This window comes from Scardinius erythrophthalmus (genome assembly GCF_964197995.2).
Source record: "Scardinius erythrophthalmus genome assembly, chromosome: 2".
Taxonomy (NCBI): Eukaryota; Metazoa; Chordata; class Actinopteri; order Cypriniformes; family Leuciscidae; genus Scardinius; species Scardinius erythrophthalmus.
Genome location: NC_138222.1, coordinates 58,918,560 through 58,932,586, shown reverse-complemented (window position 1 = coordinate 58,932,586; position 14,027 = coordinate 58,918,560). Strand labels below are relative to the sequence as shown.

General features: G+C 38.0%; 1 protein-coding gene across 4 annotated transcripts in view; it reads right to left on the bottom strand.

The window, feature by feature from the left end:
* intu (inturned planar cell polarity protein) overlaps nt 1-14,027 on the bottom strand; it is a 48,889-nt gene that overhangs the window by 21,145 nt on the left and 13,717 nt on the right. For all 4 annotated transcript variants that reach the window (XM_081359438.1, XM_081359437.1, XM_081359436.1 and 1 more), the window contains exons 2-6: nt 12,969-13,537; nt 11,593-11,678; nt 5,495-5,692; nt 1,766-1,884; nt 802-891 (exon numbers count right to left, since the gene is read on the bottom strand). In XM_081359438.1, coding sequence (XP_081215564.1) covers nt 802-891; nt 1,766-1,884; nt 5,495-5,692; nt 11,593-11,678; nt 12,969-13,537 — 1,062 coding nt within the window. The remainder of the gene's footprint in view (nt 1-801; nt 892-1,765; nt 1,885-5,494; nt 5,693-11,592; nt 11,679-12,968; nt 13,538-14,027) is intronic.

Sequence of the window (14,027 nt, the reverse complement as noted above, 5' to 3'; positions counted from 1 at the left end):
TCTCAAACTACCATTAGGTGATTTAATGCAAAGTAGGTGTGGCTCTGAGGCTCCGCCTTCTTTGAGATGGAAATCTTCTCCGGTTCATTTCTCTGTTCAGTCTGTCATGAACACTGGAGAGCCGCTTTATAGTAGAAATAAAGTTGTGATTCTAAAAGAAAGACACTGTTTTTCATGTTTAATACTGTGAAGCTGTTGCTGCTGTATAAATAAATGTGACTGTAGAGCTGGTGCAAACATATCCATATCACTATGATTAGATGCTTTCTTAACCGCTGCTTTCTCATTTTTTTGTGCGTGTGTTTATTTCATTTTTGAGAGGAAAGCACGCAGCACATTTTTACATATTCATCTATCAGGATGTTCACTAAAAGCATATCGCAGCAACGGTATTTTAAACCTCTTTTTACCTCTAGGCGTAGAATGAAAAACAACTTCTTCGTGAGTATATTGGGGTCTTGAGAGAAGTCATTCTTCAGTCGTTTTTCATTTTGAAGCTGTAAACATCTAAAAGTATCAACTGAATTCAGCTAAACATCTGGGATTATGGATTATTATTTTTTATTGAGAAAGTGAACTGTCGGCGAGTAGGATGAATTCAAACATCATTAGATGAGCTGATTATAGAGATCAAACCCAATTACAATCACCAGAGTTATTATCTAGATTACAGATCCTCGTTTGCAGACGGGATGATTACAGAGGTTATCCTTCAGTTTTAGGAGCTGAGCTGATTATAATGACAGTTATTATAGTTATTATCTAGATTATAGGCGGGATGATGATGAAGATGAGAATTACCTGTTGGCAGGTACAGCGATGACCAGCAGATTGGATCCTTCCTTCCAGTAGCCCACATGAACCAACTGCTGCTTGAGCCACAGAGAGGAGCTGAGGCATGAACAGAGGACATGTCACATGATATACGCCAATACAACTCTAGTAAACGGCAAAAGACAGAGCGGGAATTAAAATGCACCGGTAAAGGCAAAAAGACTACACTACACTATATACTTTCCTCATACACTACTGTACAAAAGTTTGGGGGTCAGTTAGATTTTTAAAATTTTTTGAAAGAAATTAAAACTTTTATTCAGTAAGTGGAGAACACATTAAATGAATCAAAATGACAGTAAAGACATTTATAATGTTACAAAAAAGATTGTTCACTCTAAATAATGCTGGGTTGTTTCAACCCAGATTTGGGTCAAAATGGACAAACCCAACTGTTGGGTTAAAAATGTAATAATTAAAAAAAAACATGTAACCCAACGGTTGGGTTTGTCCATATTTGACCCAAATTTGGGTAGAAACAACCATGTCTTTTTTTATGTATCATGCGCAGTAAATCGCGCACTTAGAGCTGTGTGTTATAGTTTTTCTGATAGCTAGATGGTGCCAGAGCATTACTATTAAAAAAAAAGCATTTATTTAGCTGTCAACGAAAATTTGGTTTTAATTTTACTTACTGCCAATTGAAAGTGTTTTAATGGGTTTTTCCCTATACTTTTTTCATAACTTGCAGTTTGTTTCCTTGATGTTTTAACTCCATTAGGCTGTAGAAAACTGGCAGTGCACCTTGCAAACTGAAAACCATTGTAATTATTACTCAAGTTTATGGAAACTTTGGGTTTTTTACGAATGCACTAGTTTTGCTTAGGGCCTCCAGAAGTGTCGGGTCGGCACTGCTTCTTTCAAAACACATCAAAAAACACACTTTTCATGGACGTCATCCACCGGCATCGACACGAACCCGGCGTCTCACCTGACTATCTGTCCACCCGTGACGTTCTCCAGCATGTCACAGAGCGTCAGGAAAATCCCTCTCACCGCTTTCAGCTGGGCCGAAGCCTCGGACGCCGGATACTGGTACAGAATCTCCTGCTGTACGGAGGAAAGACGCTTTAGTTGGACAGGTTACGCTGACCCAAGCTCATTTTACTGCATTTATGCATGATCACACCGTGATATAAATGCTTTTATGGACTTTATTTGAAACATCATTTGCTTAAATGGAGGGCAAAGGTGTCAGTAATGTCACAAAATAAGCTAAAAAAACACTGCTAGGAAGTTACTCACTAAAAATAGCATCACACTTAACAGTGTTGTTACTGTTACAAATCATTTTCAGTGAAATAAAATAAAGTATAAATAAGGATGAAAACCTTGAAAAAATAAACAAAATGTTTGTTTGGCAACAAACTGAAATGAAATATATTGATGTTGATATGCTAAAATTACTATATCTAAAATGGAAATAAAAAAATTAATGCTACAAATGTAAAAAAGAAAAGAAAAAAAAGCTAATAAAAATGATAAAAGCAAATAACACAAAGTAAAAATAAATTGAAAACTAAAATATAAAAATAAAAGCTTATATTAAAATATTAATATGCTATTAATATATAGCAAAATATGAATAAATACATTCATACTATATAAATATAATAATAAAATAAAACTGGTTTCCAGTAGTGTGTTTTCAAAATAGTAAAGCTTAGCCTGTAAAAAGCTACTTTCCCATAACATTGCATTGCTGTTTTTATGTCACTGAACGAGATGAGGCAATAATCAAACATGTTTCTCTCGGCAAAATAATAATGGTGAATTGTTAAGATCGTTCAGATGATTCAAGTAAATGAAGCGATTTAATCACTTTTTTCACGGTCTTTGCATCCTCTTTAATGATATGAAAATGAAATGTTTAGTCTAACTGTTTATCACTAAAACTTCGATTATGTTATAGAAATGAGCAGGTTTTCTAATTAATCAGCCTCTTTTTTTGTAAAAGCATAACCTAACTTATGAAATCAACACCCAATTTACTTCCCTAAAACTTGTTGCCACTCATCAGTGCATTTTAAAATATTCCCCGTCTTATTCTTCCAATTCCCTTTTTATTTGCGTTCTCTTTCTTAAAAAAATGTCTTTAAACTCAATTCACATTGACTTTAAATTAGGAGTAGCTCGCAGCGCATAACTTTGCCAAAAACCGCGTTTCCCCATGAGGAATGGCCATTCTTCTCATCCGTAAACTGAGGCAGTGTGAGATAGTTTGAGGTTTATCTGCAGGAGGGAATGAAGGGGAGGGATGATTCCTTTGTCATTTTGATTAGTATGCTGAACAGGAACACTTCAACCTGGCAATGCTTTCAGACCGCGTGCATTTGAGTTTGTGTGAGAAATGAAGTTCTTGAAACCACAAGCCTTCACCCTCGAGACGCACACACACACACACACACACACACACACACACACACACACACACACACACACACACACACACACGTTATCTCTTCAGCGTATTCCTTACGCTCTAAAAGCTCAAGTCAGCGTTCAGAGGTGGTCGCCGTGGCCTGTGGTTTGGACAGCGCATAAAAACACACATTATAAACGCTCCGCGCTGCACTATCAATCACTGCAGACAGAAAGAGGTTTTTAAGTGAGTCGGATTGCAAACACGCTTCTCTCAACGAGGATTTAACACTGTAAATCAACTACTCTAACCTATCAGCACCAGGAGGGATGCATTTACACAAGCTGTGTGTGTGTATATATAGTAAATACACACACATACACATTTACATAAATATATATATATATATACACCTATGTAAACAAAAACTTTTATGCTAGATGCGATTAATCGATTTGACAGCACTAATATATATATATATATATATATATATATATATATATATATATATATATATATATATATATATATATATATATATATATTATTTTGTAACATTTTTGATTATATACATGTTCCCATTATTCTTGTAATACAGTAAAAATATTATTATGTTGTAAATTACAATGACATTCTTCGTAAAATCTGCATATTTCTTTGCTATTTTTATTTATTTATCTTGAAGTGAAATAAACTAATTTCGTTGCTGTGTATTTCACTCCAAAATCAAGACACATTTAAAAAAAATAATATTTAGCAAAGATAATTGGGTTATTTATGCTGATTTTACAAAGAAAGTCGTTGTAGTTTACAATATAATATTTTATAATATTATAATATAATATTTTTAATGTATTTCAAGAATACATACACATAACCCATTGCAGTAAAGAAACGGAAATATGTTTAGTTGTTATGAAAATAATTGCACAATGCATAAAACATCAATGGCCTCTCAAATATTCCTCACTTTTATATGCAAAGTATAATTGTCTTATTTTTGTTTGTTTTTTTATTTTTAATTTTGACCTAGACATGTTCTTTGTGGAATTCACCCTGCATTTCCGACAATCCTAACTTTTAATGCACATTTTGCTTCTCTTTATGAATTGAGCGATTCAAGTCTCTGAAAGGAAAACTTTCCAAAGTCCTGACGAGTGGTTTTCCTTTCTGATGGGAACGTGGCGTCTCGCTGTGAATTATTCAGCCGGGACGAAGGCGAGCTTTTCCCTCTCTTCTCCTGTTTCCTCACGTCACGCTGACGGCTATAAATACGAGCGGCTGTTAGCGGCACAGCAGAGCCATTCATGCTCGCTTCTGGCACGATTTAACAGGGGGAAACTCTTCTGGATGGCGAAATCATGTTAACGGATTAAGCATTGAAAAAAATCCACACAGCTGTTTTAGCTTTTCCCAATTCTCACAGGCTGAAAATAATATTTGTAATGCAATCAATGGGTGGAAAGCTTCTGAACATTAGGGGCCCTATCATACACCCGCGCAATGCAGCGCCAAGCGTGACGCAAGTGTTTTTTGCTAGTTTCAGCCTGACGCAGTTATCATTTTCACGTCCTGCGCCACGTTGTTTAAATTGCAAATGCATTTGCACCCATCTGTTGGTGCTGGTCTGAAAATAAGGTGTGTTTGTTCAGGCGCATTGCTATTTTGAGGCAACTGAAATAAACTGAGCCACTGACCAACTGAACCCTGGTCTAAAGTCAATGGTGCAATATTTTCTTTGTTATTTAAAGAGCGCATTAGTAATGTGCGCCAATAGGCGGGTCCACTAGCGCGCACACTCTGCTTATTAAACACACAGGGACACACACGCAGCAGCACATAAACATATTAAAAATAAAAGGATTACAATGTAAAAGATTATTATTGTGTACATAAAGATATGGTGGAATCCGGCTTGTCCCGTAGATGTTCTGCTTGCGCACTTAACCTCGCGCACGAGCAGACCCGTTTCCTCTCCGGAGACGCGTTCAGTTTTTCCGCTATCAAATTCCGTCATGTAAATAGTGAATCCGCCATGGCGCGAGCTCAAATGGCTTTTAAAGGGAATGTGAGATGAGACTCTGATTGGTTCATTGCACGTAAAGCCCAAAAAACACCCATTACTCATTAAGAGAATAGGGACAACACTTTTAGACCATGCGCCGGGAGCACCAACCATTTTTCCCGTCGTTAAACTAGCAAAAATGTATTCAGACTCGCCCTAACTGCACTTGCACCCTGCACAATAGACGATGCGCTTAGATCATTAAAATAGGGCCCAAAGTGGAACAGACTGACCTCCTCCTGCGGCGAGTCAGAGTCCAGCTTGAGCGAGAGGTACATCACTATGTGCGGTACATGTGCGATGGACATCTGGAGCTCGACTGTGTCCTCGCCCCACAGCAGTCGGACCAGCTGACTGACCGGAGGAGACGGTTTGGGTCTCGAGTCCGGGCCGCTCCCGACGGGACACACCGTCTCCAGAGTTAACCTCACCTGAGAAACACAGAGAAAAAAATCTGAAATAAATACTGATGATAACATGAAAATACCAACTATACAATCTTACAGTCAAACCAAAAATTATTCAGACACCAGATATAATTAAATATTTTTTTACCAGTGGGTGCAGGACACTATAGTTCATTTATGTAAGTGAGGATAGCAAAATAAAGAAAACTGTGACACATTATACCCAAAAAGTCTTCATACAGTGACTGCCAGTAAAATTTATAAAAAATTTGGGACCAAAAATTATTCAGACACTTTGACCTGACCATGTTTTGCTGAAGTGTTTTTTCTTTAATTGCTAATGCGACCTTTTTATACACAGACTGAACAAAATTAGGCATTGCTTGAGCTAAATTGACTCAGGATTCAGGATTTAATTTCCTCAACTTATAAATTAAAGTTGGTCTGTGATAATAATTATGTAAAAAAAAATCAAAACTAATAATGTTTTTTACTTGTAGTCCAATCAGCTAGCATTTAAGATAAAGGACCTATTGTGCTTTTTTACATTTTCAACTGTCTTTAGTGTGTAATGTTGCTGTTTGAGCATGAAACATGTTTTGGGAATGTACAAACAAAATTCAAAATTCAAATTCATATGCAATATAAAGAGGCATGGCCTTGTTGAGTTAGTTAGTAGTGTGTTAACTCGTGGTTATGACAAGGGCCGTGGCTTTTCCCAAACACGCTAAAAGCGCTTGACCAATCACAAAACACTGGTCCAACCGACCAATCAGAACACAGTGTGCTTTTCAGAAGGAGGGGCTTCATACAGACAGGAACTAAACAGAGCGTTAATGACAGACTGGGAAGAGAGGAGCTGCAACAGTGGAGAATATGGGGAAAATTATGTGTTTTTTGAACATTCAAGCATGAAAACCTCCTCTAGTAGAGCCCAAAAACAACATCAAGACTTGACAAGGGGCATAATATGGCCTCTTTAATATGAGCACTGATATTACATAACAGTGATGTAGAACTTAGTTGTGTATCAGTTTGTTAAGCAGACTGAAAAGGTTACATAGAATTACAACTAAAGCAAGTTGTGTATATGTGCTGAAATGGAAGAAATACCACAGAAAAGAACACTAATGGTGACTTGCCATAACTTCCATGAGACTTCCTTCAAAAACAATAAGACAAATCGGTCACACTTTAGATTAGGGTCCAATTCTCACTATTAACCAAGACTTTTGCCACAATAAACTCCTAATTACTGCTTATTAATTGTTAGTAAGGTAGTTGTTAAGTTTAGGTGGATGTAGAATATGGTCATGCAGAATAATGCATTAATATGTGCTGTATAAGTACTAATAAACAGTCAGTATCCTAGTAATATGAATGCTAATAAGCAACTAGTTAATAGTGAGAATTGGACCCTAAACTAAAGGATTCCCAAAAAACATACTGACCCAAATGTTTGAATGCTAGTGTGCAAATATTTCACCTCGATTTATGATTTAAGTTGAACATCTCGAGATTCAGCCCAGGACTAAAAGAAACAGCACTTTCTAAGATTGTACAAATCAAATAAAACACACACGGAGATCACAAAAAACAACAGCGCCCATCTGTGAGTTAACAGCACTCAGAGAGCGGCGTATTCACTCCCACTCGCCGGTTTAACATGCAGAACAGACACACACGAGTGTTTGCTGACCGCGAGCAGCTGGACTGCAGTGCTGAGCTGGAAAAACAAGCCTGTTATTAAGAGGTGTGGAAGACTGCCGAATTCAGATCACATAGAGATATTATATCATCATACATCACGGCCAATGCTAGCTCTTCTTATTATCAGTGAGGTCTATAATATCTGGAGAGATCTATCTGATAGCATTCCCAAACTCAATGACTGTTGCTTGACTGGCTGACACTTGATGTAAGTATTAGTTTATTTAGATGTGCTTCCAAAAACATATAATATATATATATAAATAAAAGTATATTATAATTACATTACTGTTCAAAAGTTTGAGGTCGGTAAGATTTTTTAATGCTTTCGAAAGTCGTCTCTTATACTCACCAAGGATGCATTTATTTAATACAAAATACAGTAAAAACAGTAATATTGAGAAATATTATTACAACTTAAAACAGTCTTTAATATATTGTAAAATGTAATTTATTCCTGCGATCAAAGCTGAATTTTCAGCATCATTGCTCCAGTCTTCAGTGTCACATGACCCTTCAGAAATGATTCTAATATGATGATTTGCTGCTCAAGAAACATTTATGATAATTGTTAATGTTGAAAACACTGAGGATTCTTTTGATGAACAGAAAGTTCAAAAGAGCAGCATTTATTGAAATAGATTCTCCTTACTGTAACTTTTGATCAATTTAAAGGCACACTATGCAGTTTCCGTTTTTCTCAAACAGCGACCCCTAGAGGCTACTTGTATTTAACGTTACTGTCGTAAATACCACTCACGCAGAGCCGTCTCTGCACTCTTCCGACCGCACTTTCTTCGTTTTCTTCGTCGACTCTGCCATGATTCAAGTCTGAAACGGGTGCTAGTGTCTTCCATAGAGGCTGCTTCATATGTTGTTGATGTATGTGATGTCGTGCCGTAAAGCAAGTCGTGATTCTCGCGAGATTTGTCGGGGCGCCACCTCTCAAACTTGCATTGCAGGTTTTGTCAGCGGCGTCCCACCCCCGCTTTGCTATCGGGATGAATCACCCTACTACGATTTCTTTTACCATCGAAATGATTTCACAGCTGTTATATTAAGGTACAAATATTGCATAGTGTGCCTTTAATGCATGCATAGATGAACAAGGCCCTGTTTACGTCTGGTATTAAGATGCATTTGGTCGATCGGATCACAATTCAGGTGTAAACGGGTCTAAAACGCTGAGCTCGTCCACTTTCCAACACTTCCAGAGGTTGTCAAAAACACATTCGACCAGATTGCTTTCATAGTGTAAACACTCATGTGATCAAATGTGTTCAAACAGCCTCAAAAGACTGTCTTCTCTCCGTCTACTGAACTAATACGTAACATTATGGGAAGAGCTCTAGCCAGATTTAAACTTTGTCGGCTGAAGACCCAAGTTTGGTTTGAAGATGAAAAACGTACCAAGCACAATGTTATCTCACCATTCCTGATTTCTAACACACACTCACAGCGTTCGGCTGGTCTTGTGGCTGTCAGAGCAGAAACTAAAGCTGACGCTCTCCGTGTGTTTTTCCGGATGTAAAAAGTATTAATTTCTCAAAAAGAATCCTACTGGTGTCAGTGTCCAAAGAAAGATCAGTGGACATGATGATTTTGTTCCTGTGGTGTAGTAACTCTTAACATTTAAAATGAACACTCACACAACGCTTAACGTTACCTTACAATTTCATAAATCACCAGCCGAGACTAGTTTTAAAATCTTGGCAAGCCTCTGGAAACCTCACAAGAGCACGGTTCCTCAACCCTAATATCATAATAGCCTCGCCTGTCCTTTTTTGTCCAATGGTGTAATTTGCTATCGGTTCTCGTCCTTTAATCACTTTCTCCCTCTCTCTTCTCCACAGGATAATGGCTCTTTTCCTGTGGCCTACAAAAACAAGCGTTACCGTAACCGCCGTCGCTGCCGTGGCGACAGAACTCTGTAATTTCAACATTCCATCCTCTCCTAGGCAACAGAGTGAGCAAAACCAGCTTGAGAAGGGATCAAACGAAAGGCTTTCTCAGAGAGAAGCAGAGTCCAGCTGTAGTTATAGAAAAACGTACAGTTGCATCAAAAGTAACAGCACAGCATTCATGACTGTAGCATAACTGGCGTGAGGCAAGTTGCAAGCCAAAGCTGGAGTTAGGGCTTTGTTCAAATCACTGATGCATTAAATGTAGGAGTGTAACAATATATCGTGTCACAATATATCCCATACAAAAATGCATAAATGTGTATAGTTCACCCAAAACGAAAATTTCTGTGAGAAAAAAAGTTTTTCAGAGTTTTAGTGTCAGTACTACATTAAACTACTGTATATAATGTTGAATATAATGTATAATAATGCAATGGGGGAATATTTGTGGGTCCTGATAATGCCAAATGTCGGATGTTACCAGTAAAAACACATTATTTTAAATATATCTAGTCAGTGACAGAGTGCAAGCATATTCGTCTATAATAATTCTGTATTTTCAGCTTCAGAATCATGAATATTGTTATTCTGGTGTCTCTATTGTCCTGTGCATTGGGTTATCAGCACCAAGCCTATTCATTTACGCCCACAATGTAATACCAAATTTAGCATATTAATCAACAGTGCATTTTTTGTTAACTTTTTACCATATGTCTTGGAGTATTGCAATAATATCGTATCGTGAGTTCAGTATCGTGATATGTATCAGATCGTGACATGATGAGGGTATCGTTACACCCCTATTTAAACGCTTTGTGAAGCACATGTGATTCTTCACAAGTGTTTTAAGGTTTAATGCTCTTATTTTCAAACACCAGTGAAGGAAACTGAGTTTAGGGGTTGTTGGAAACGTGCCTTCACACTCCATCCAGCTTCTGGGTTTTGGGTTGAGATCAGTCGTAGCTATTGTGGCCATAAATGGAAAATTGTAGAGTTGAAAACTGTTTAACTTTACTAACAATTTGCAACAAACAACAGCCTCACTAACCCAAAGAACTCCGCGGCAGCTTACGACATGAGGAAACCATCAAAGCTTAATGCACATAGACAGTCAATTTGTCTTGTTTATGACAAGATGAAACCCATCAATATTTCACCGAGCCCAAATTACGTTTAGCTCTAAACAATTTGCATTCGTTAATGTAGAAAATATTGTTAGCCTGGAGGGTTTTCAAGAAAAGAGCATTTACTCGCAGGCCAAGAGGCGCTGAGCAAAAACCAAAACCAATTTTAGAAAGTGCTCATCTGAAAACATTATGTCTTGTTAAAAAAGTCTAATTTCAAGTCAGTTAAGTCAAATTAATCCCTTAAAAACAGACCTCAGTTCCCAAAACATGGAGTTGCCCTTATGTGCCCTCAGCGTTTGGGAGTTTATGGGAAAAAGCTGAGCTTTTGTCTAACAAGTGGTGAAAAGCATCTGAGATTTCTCAGCTTTCATCCTTATATTTACCTCAGGGTTGAACTGCTGTATAGAGCGAAATAAACATTTGTTCATTTTCATTGTTTAAGCTTTGTCTCAGTTTTAAGTATTTAGACTCATTTGGAGCATTTGTTTCAGAGCCTGGTGTGTTTTCTCCAGGCGGCAACCTTCCTGTCTCTCTCCTGAATCAAACACAGAAGTGACTTAAACTGCAGTTCATCGACTGGCCACTAGAGACCGGCTCCAAAAGAGAGTCAATCCCATAAACCCCCATGTTAAAATGGCCAACTTTACAGCAGAAAAAAATGTGTTTACTGCCTGGTACAAAAAGTGGTTTTGGTCTATATAGCTAATTTTCCCTTCATGAGAACTGTGAGGGGGTGAATTTGTTTTATAACTCATCCGTTTAAATTTTATTAAGCCTTAAAGTTCTGCATAATTAAGGGCGTGGACACTCGAGTGACAGGTGGATTGCCGCTGATGTCACTACTCGCCATTTGTCTCCTGTCTGTTAGCGTCACGTCACCTCAGGTAATTGCCTCTTTGCCCATTTTTGGTAATCCGGGAGTGACGCGCTGCCAAGATGGGGTTCAAAAATGGCAAGATCGTCCCACTTTGGGCTTCAAAAATGTTCTTCAGAAACCTACAGGTGACGTCAAGGACACTACGTCCATTTTTTTTTACAGTCTATGGTTTTCTCCCTTTGTCAGGTTCATTTAGGCAATCGCACGGAGAAAAACGTCCCAAGATCACGTGAACAAGGTGTCTCAAAAGATGTGTTTTCAAATGTCTCCAGATGAATGTATATGTAGCCAAAAATGCACACTTACCTGTGTGGGACCCGGTATACAGGACAAAACTCTCTCGATGTTTTCTGAGGTGACGTCCACATCGTCCACTGCAACCAGAGCATCACCTACAGAAAGCATGAAAGATATTCAACTCAAAGATCACAAACATCTGATCACTGTCGCCTGATTCCCGAGCTTTGGTGAACTGTAGTTCTACCATAAGATAAAAACAAATGCACATCAAACAGCACCTCCACCTGCCTCTGGTAGATTTGCACACTCTTCTCTTTGCGGCATGCAACGATTTCCCTCAGTTATTTCAGATAAACGGTCTAATTGCTTTAGTATGGACGGGCGTTTGAGAAACAATCGTAAAAAGCTGCTGGGGAAAGCGTTTTCGGGGTGGTGTAACCCGTTTGGAATTTCTTTGGTCTGAGTCTGGGAGAGAGCGACTGCGGGTTCCCCTCGAATATCGTTTTAGTACATCAACAGAAAAATATTCATGGCTGAAAATTGAATAAACGGCTTTTTTGTTGCTTCCAATCGTATGATTTCATTACCAAATGTGCCGGGAACATTAAACTAAGAGTGTTTAACAGGCAGTTGTAAGAGAGAATATTAATAAAACCACCACAACACCAAGCCACAGCTCGACTTTACAGTTTCATGACATCAGCCAGACTGTTTTGAAGAGAGTGTGAGTTCAAAAAGTCTGAATGGCTGTTAATGCACTGCTAGGATGGCTTTGAATGGATGCTAGGTGGTTTCATGACCAAGTCGACATTTTCCATGATATTCTGGTCTCTGGATTGGGTCTCTGAAGTTCATGAGATATTTTTGCCTGTTTTACCAGCCGCCAGCCAAATAACATGCACTACCGTTCAAGAGTTTGGCATTTTATTATTTAATAAAAAAAAAGAAACTAATAGTTTTTATTCAGCAAGGGTGCATTAAATGTATCAAACGTGACCGTAAAGATGTTTATAATGTTACAATAGATTTCAGTTTCAAATAAATGCTGTTCTTTTCAACTTTCTCAAACAATCCTGAACAAATATCATGATTTCCACAAAAATATGAACTGTTTTCAACATTGATAATAATCAGAAATGTTTCTTGAGCGGGAAATCAGCATATGAGAATGATTTCTGAAGCATCATGTGACACTGAAGACTGGAGTAATGATGCTGAAAATTCAGATTTGATCACAGGAATAAATTACATTTTAAAATAACAATAGAAAACAGCCTTAATGTATGTATGTAATGTAATAATATTTCAAAAAAATTCTGTATTTTGATCAAATAAATGCAGCCTTGGTGAATAAAAAAAAAACAATTCTTACCAACCCCAAACTATTGTAAGTGTGATCATCACTAGTAAAAATGACCTTCTCCTTGTCTAGTTGTGCTTACCAATAAGAATCTCAGCACACTTGCTGGCAGGACTGTGTGGGACCAGACCATGGATGATGAGTTTTCCTCCTCTTTTCCCAGTGTTTCCTCCTGGCCGATGCACGACCCCCAGCAAGGCCTCCAGCAGGCCGCCTCGGTCTGGAGATGGAGGAGAGGCGCTGCCGAGACGCTTTGGGTTCAGATACACACACACGTCCTTCAGGCGCTGCTGCTGGACCACGACTCCAGGCCGCTGACCCGCTTGATTCTTCAGGATGGAGGTGGGATGCTGGGAAGATCCTCCGTCTTTCCCATCAGCGGCTTTCCTTTGAGATGGCCGCCGCTTTGGTCTCAGGATCTTGGTGAACTTCTTGAGTTTTGCTTTGGATTTGTTGCTGGAGTTTGCTTGCTTTTTACCATTGTCGGTGATAATCTCCGCCTCCTTTTCGCTGAAGCGTACGTGATTGGTCGCAGCGGAGTGATTGGCGGATGCTCGGGCCAGCAGAGCTTCTTCTTCTCCCTCACTCAGCTCCAGGTAGAAGAGTTCACCGTTCTTCTGGACATCATCCAGCCATTCCGGCTCTAGGTCACTGCGCCACAAAACAGAGGGAACATTAAAGAAGCATGTGATAATATCCAGATAATCTCTGAATGTCATTTGATTTCTCAGAACTGGCTTTTCTGAGCCAGCCCATGCAGATCCTTTGGCTAAAATCAAGATGAATGGGAACTATCAGAAACTATTTTATCTAATTCATTCAACTTCATAAGGTAGAAATCATGCAGGTTTTATTTTAGTACTATTATTTTTACACTAATATTAATATTTTTAAAAAGCTTTTATTATTTTAAGTTTTCATTTAAATTTTAGTTAAAGTTTTAGTCATTTTGTTATGAGCTTTTTGTAATTTTTTACATTTACTCCTCCCCCATATTTCTATTTAGCTTTCATTTATTTTTATTTCAGTTTTATTTTTAATTATTTTAGTACTTCAACTTATTTTATTTCAGTTAGTTCATTTTCTAAATTTTCTAAAGTTTTTTTATTATACATTTCATTTTTTTCATCTTCAGCATTAT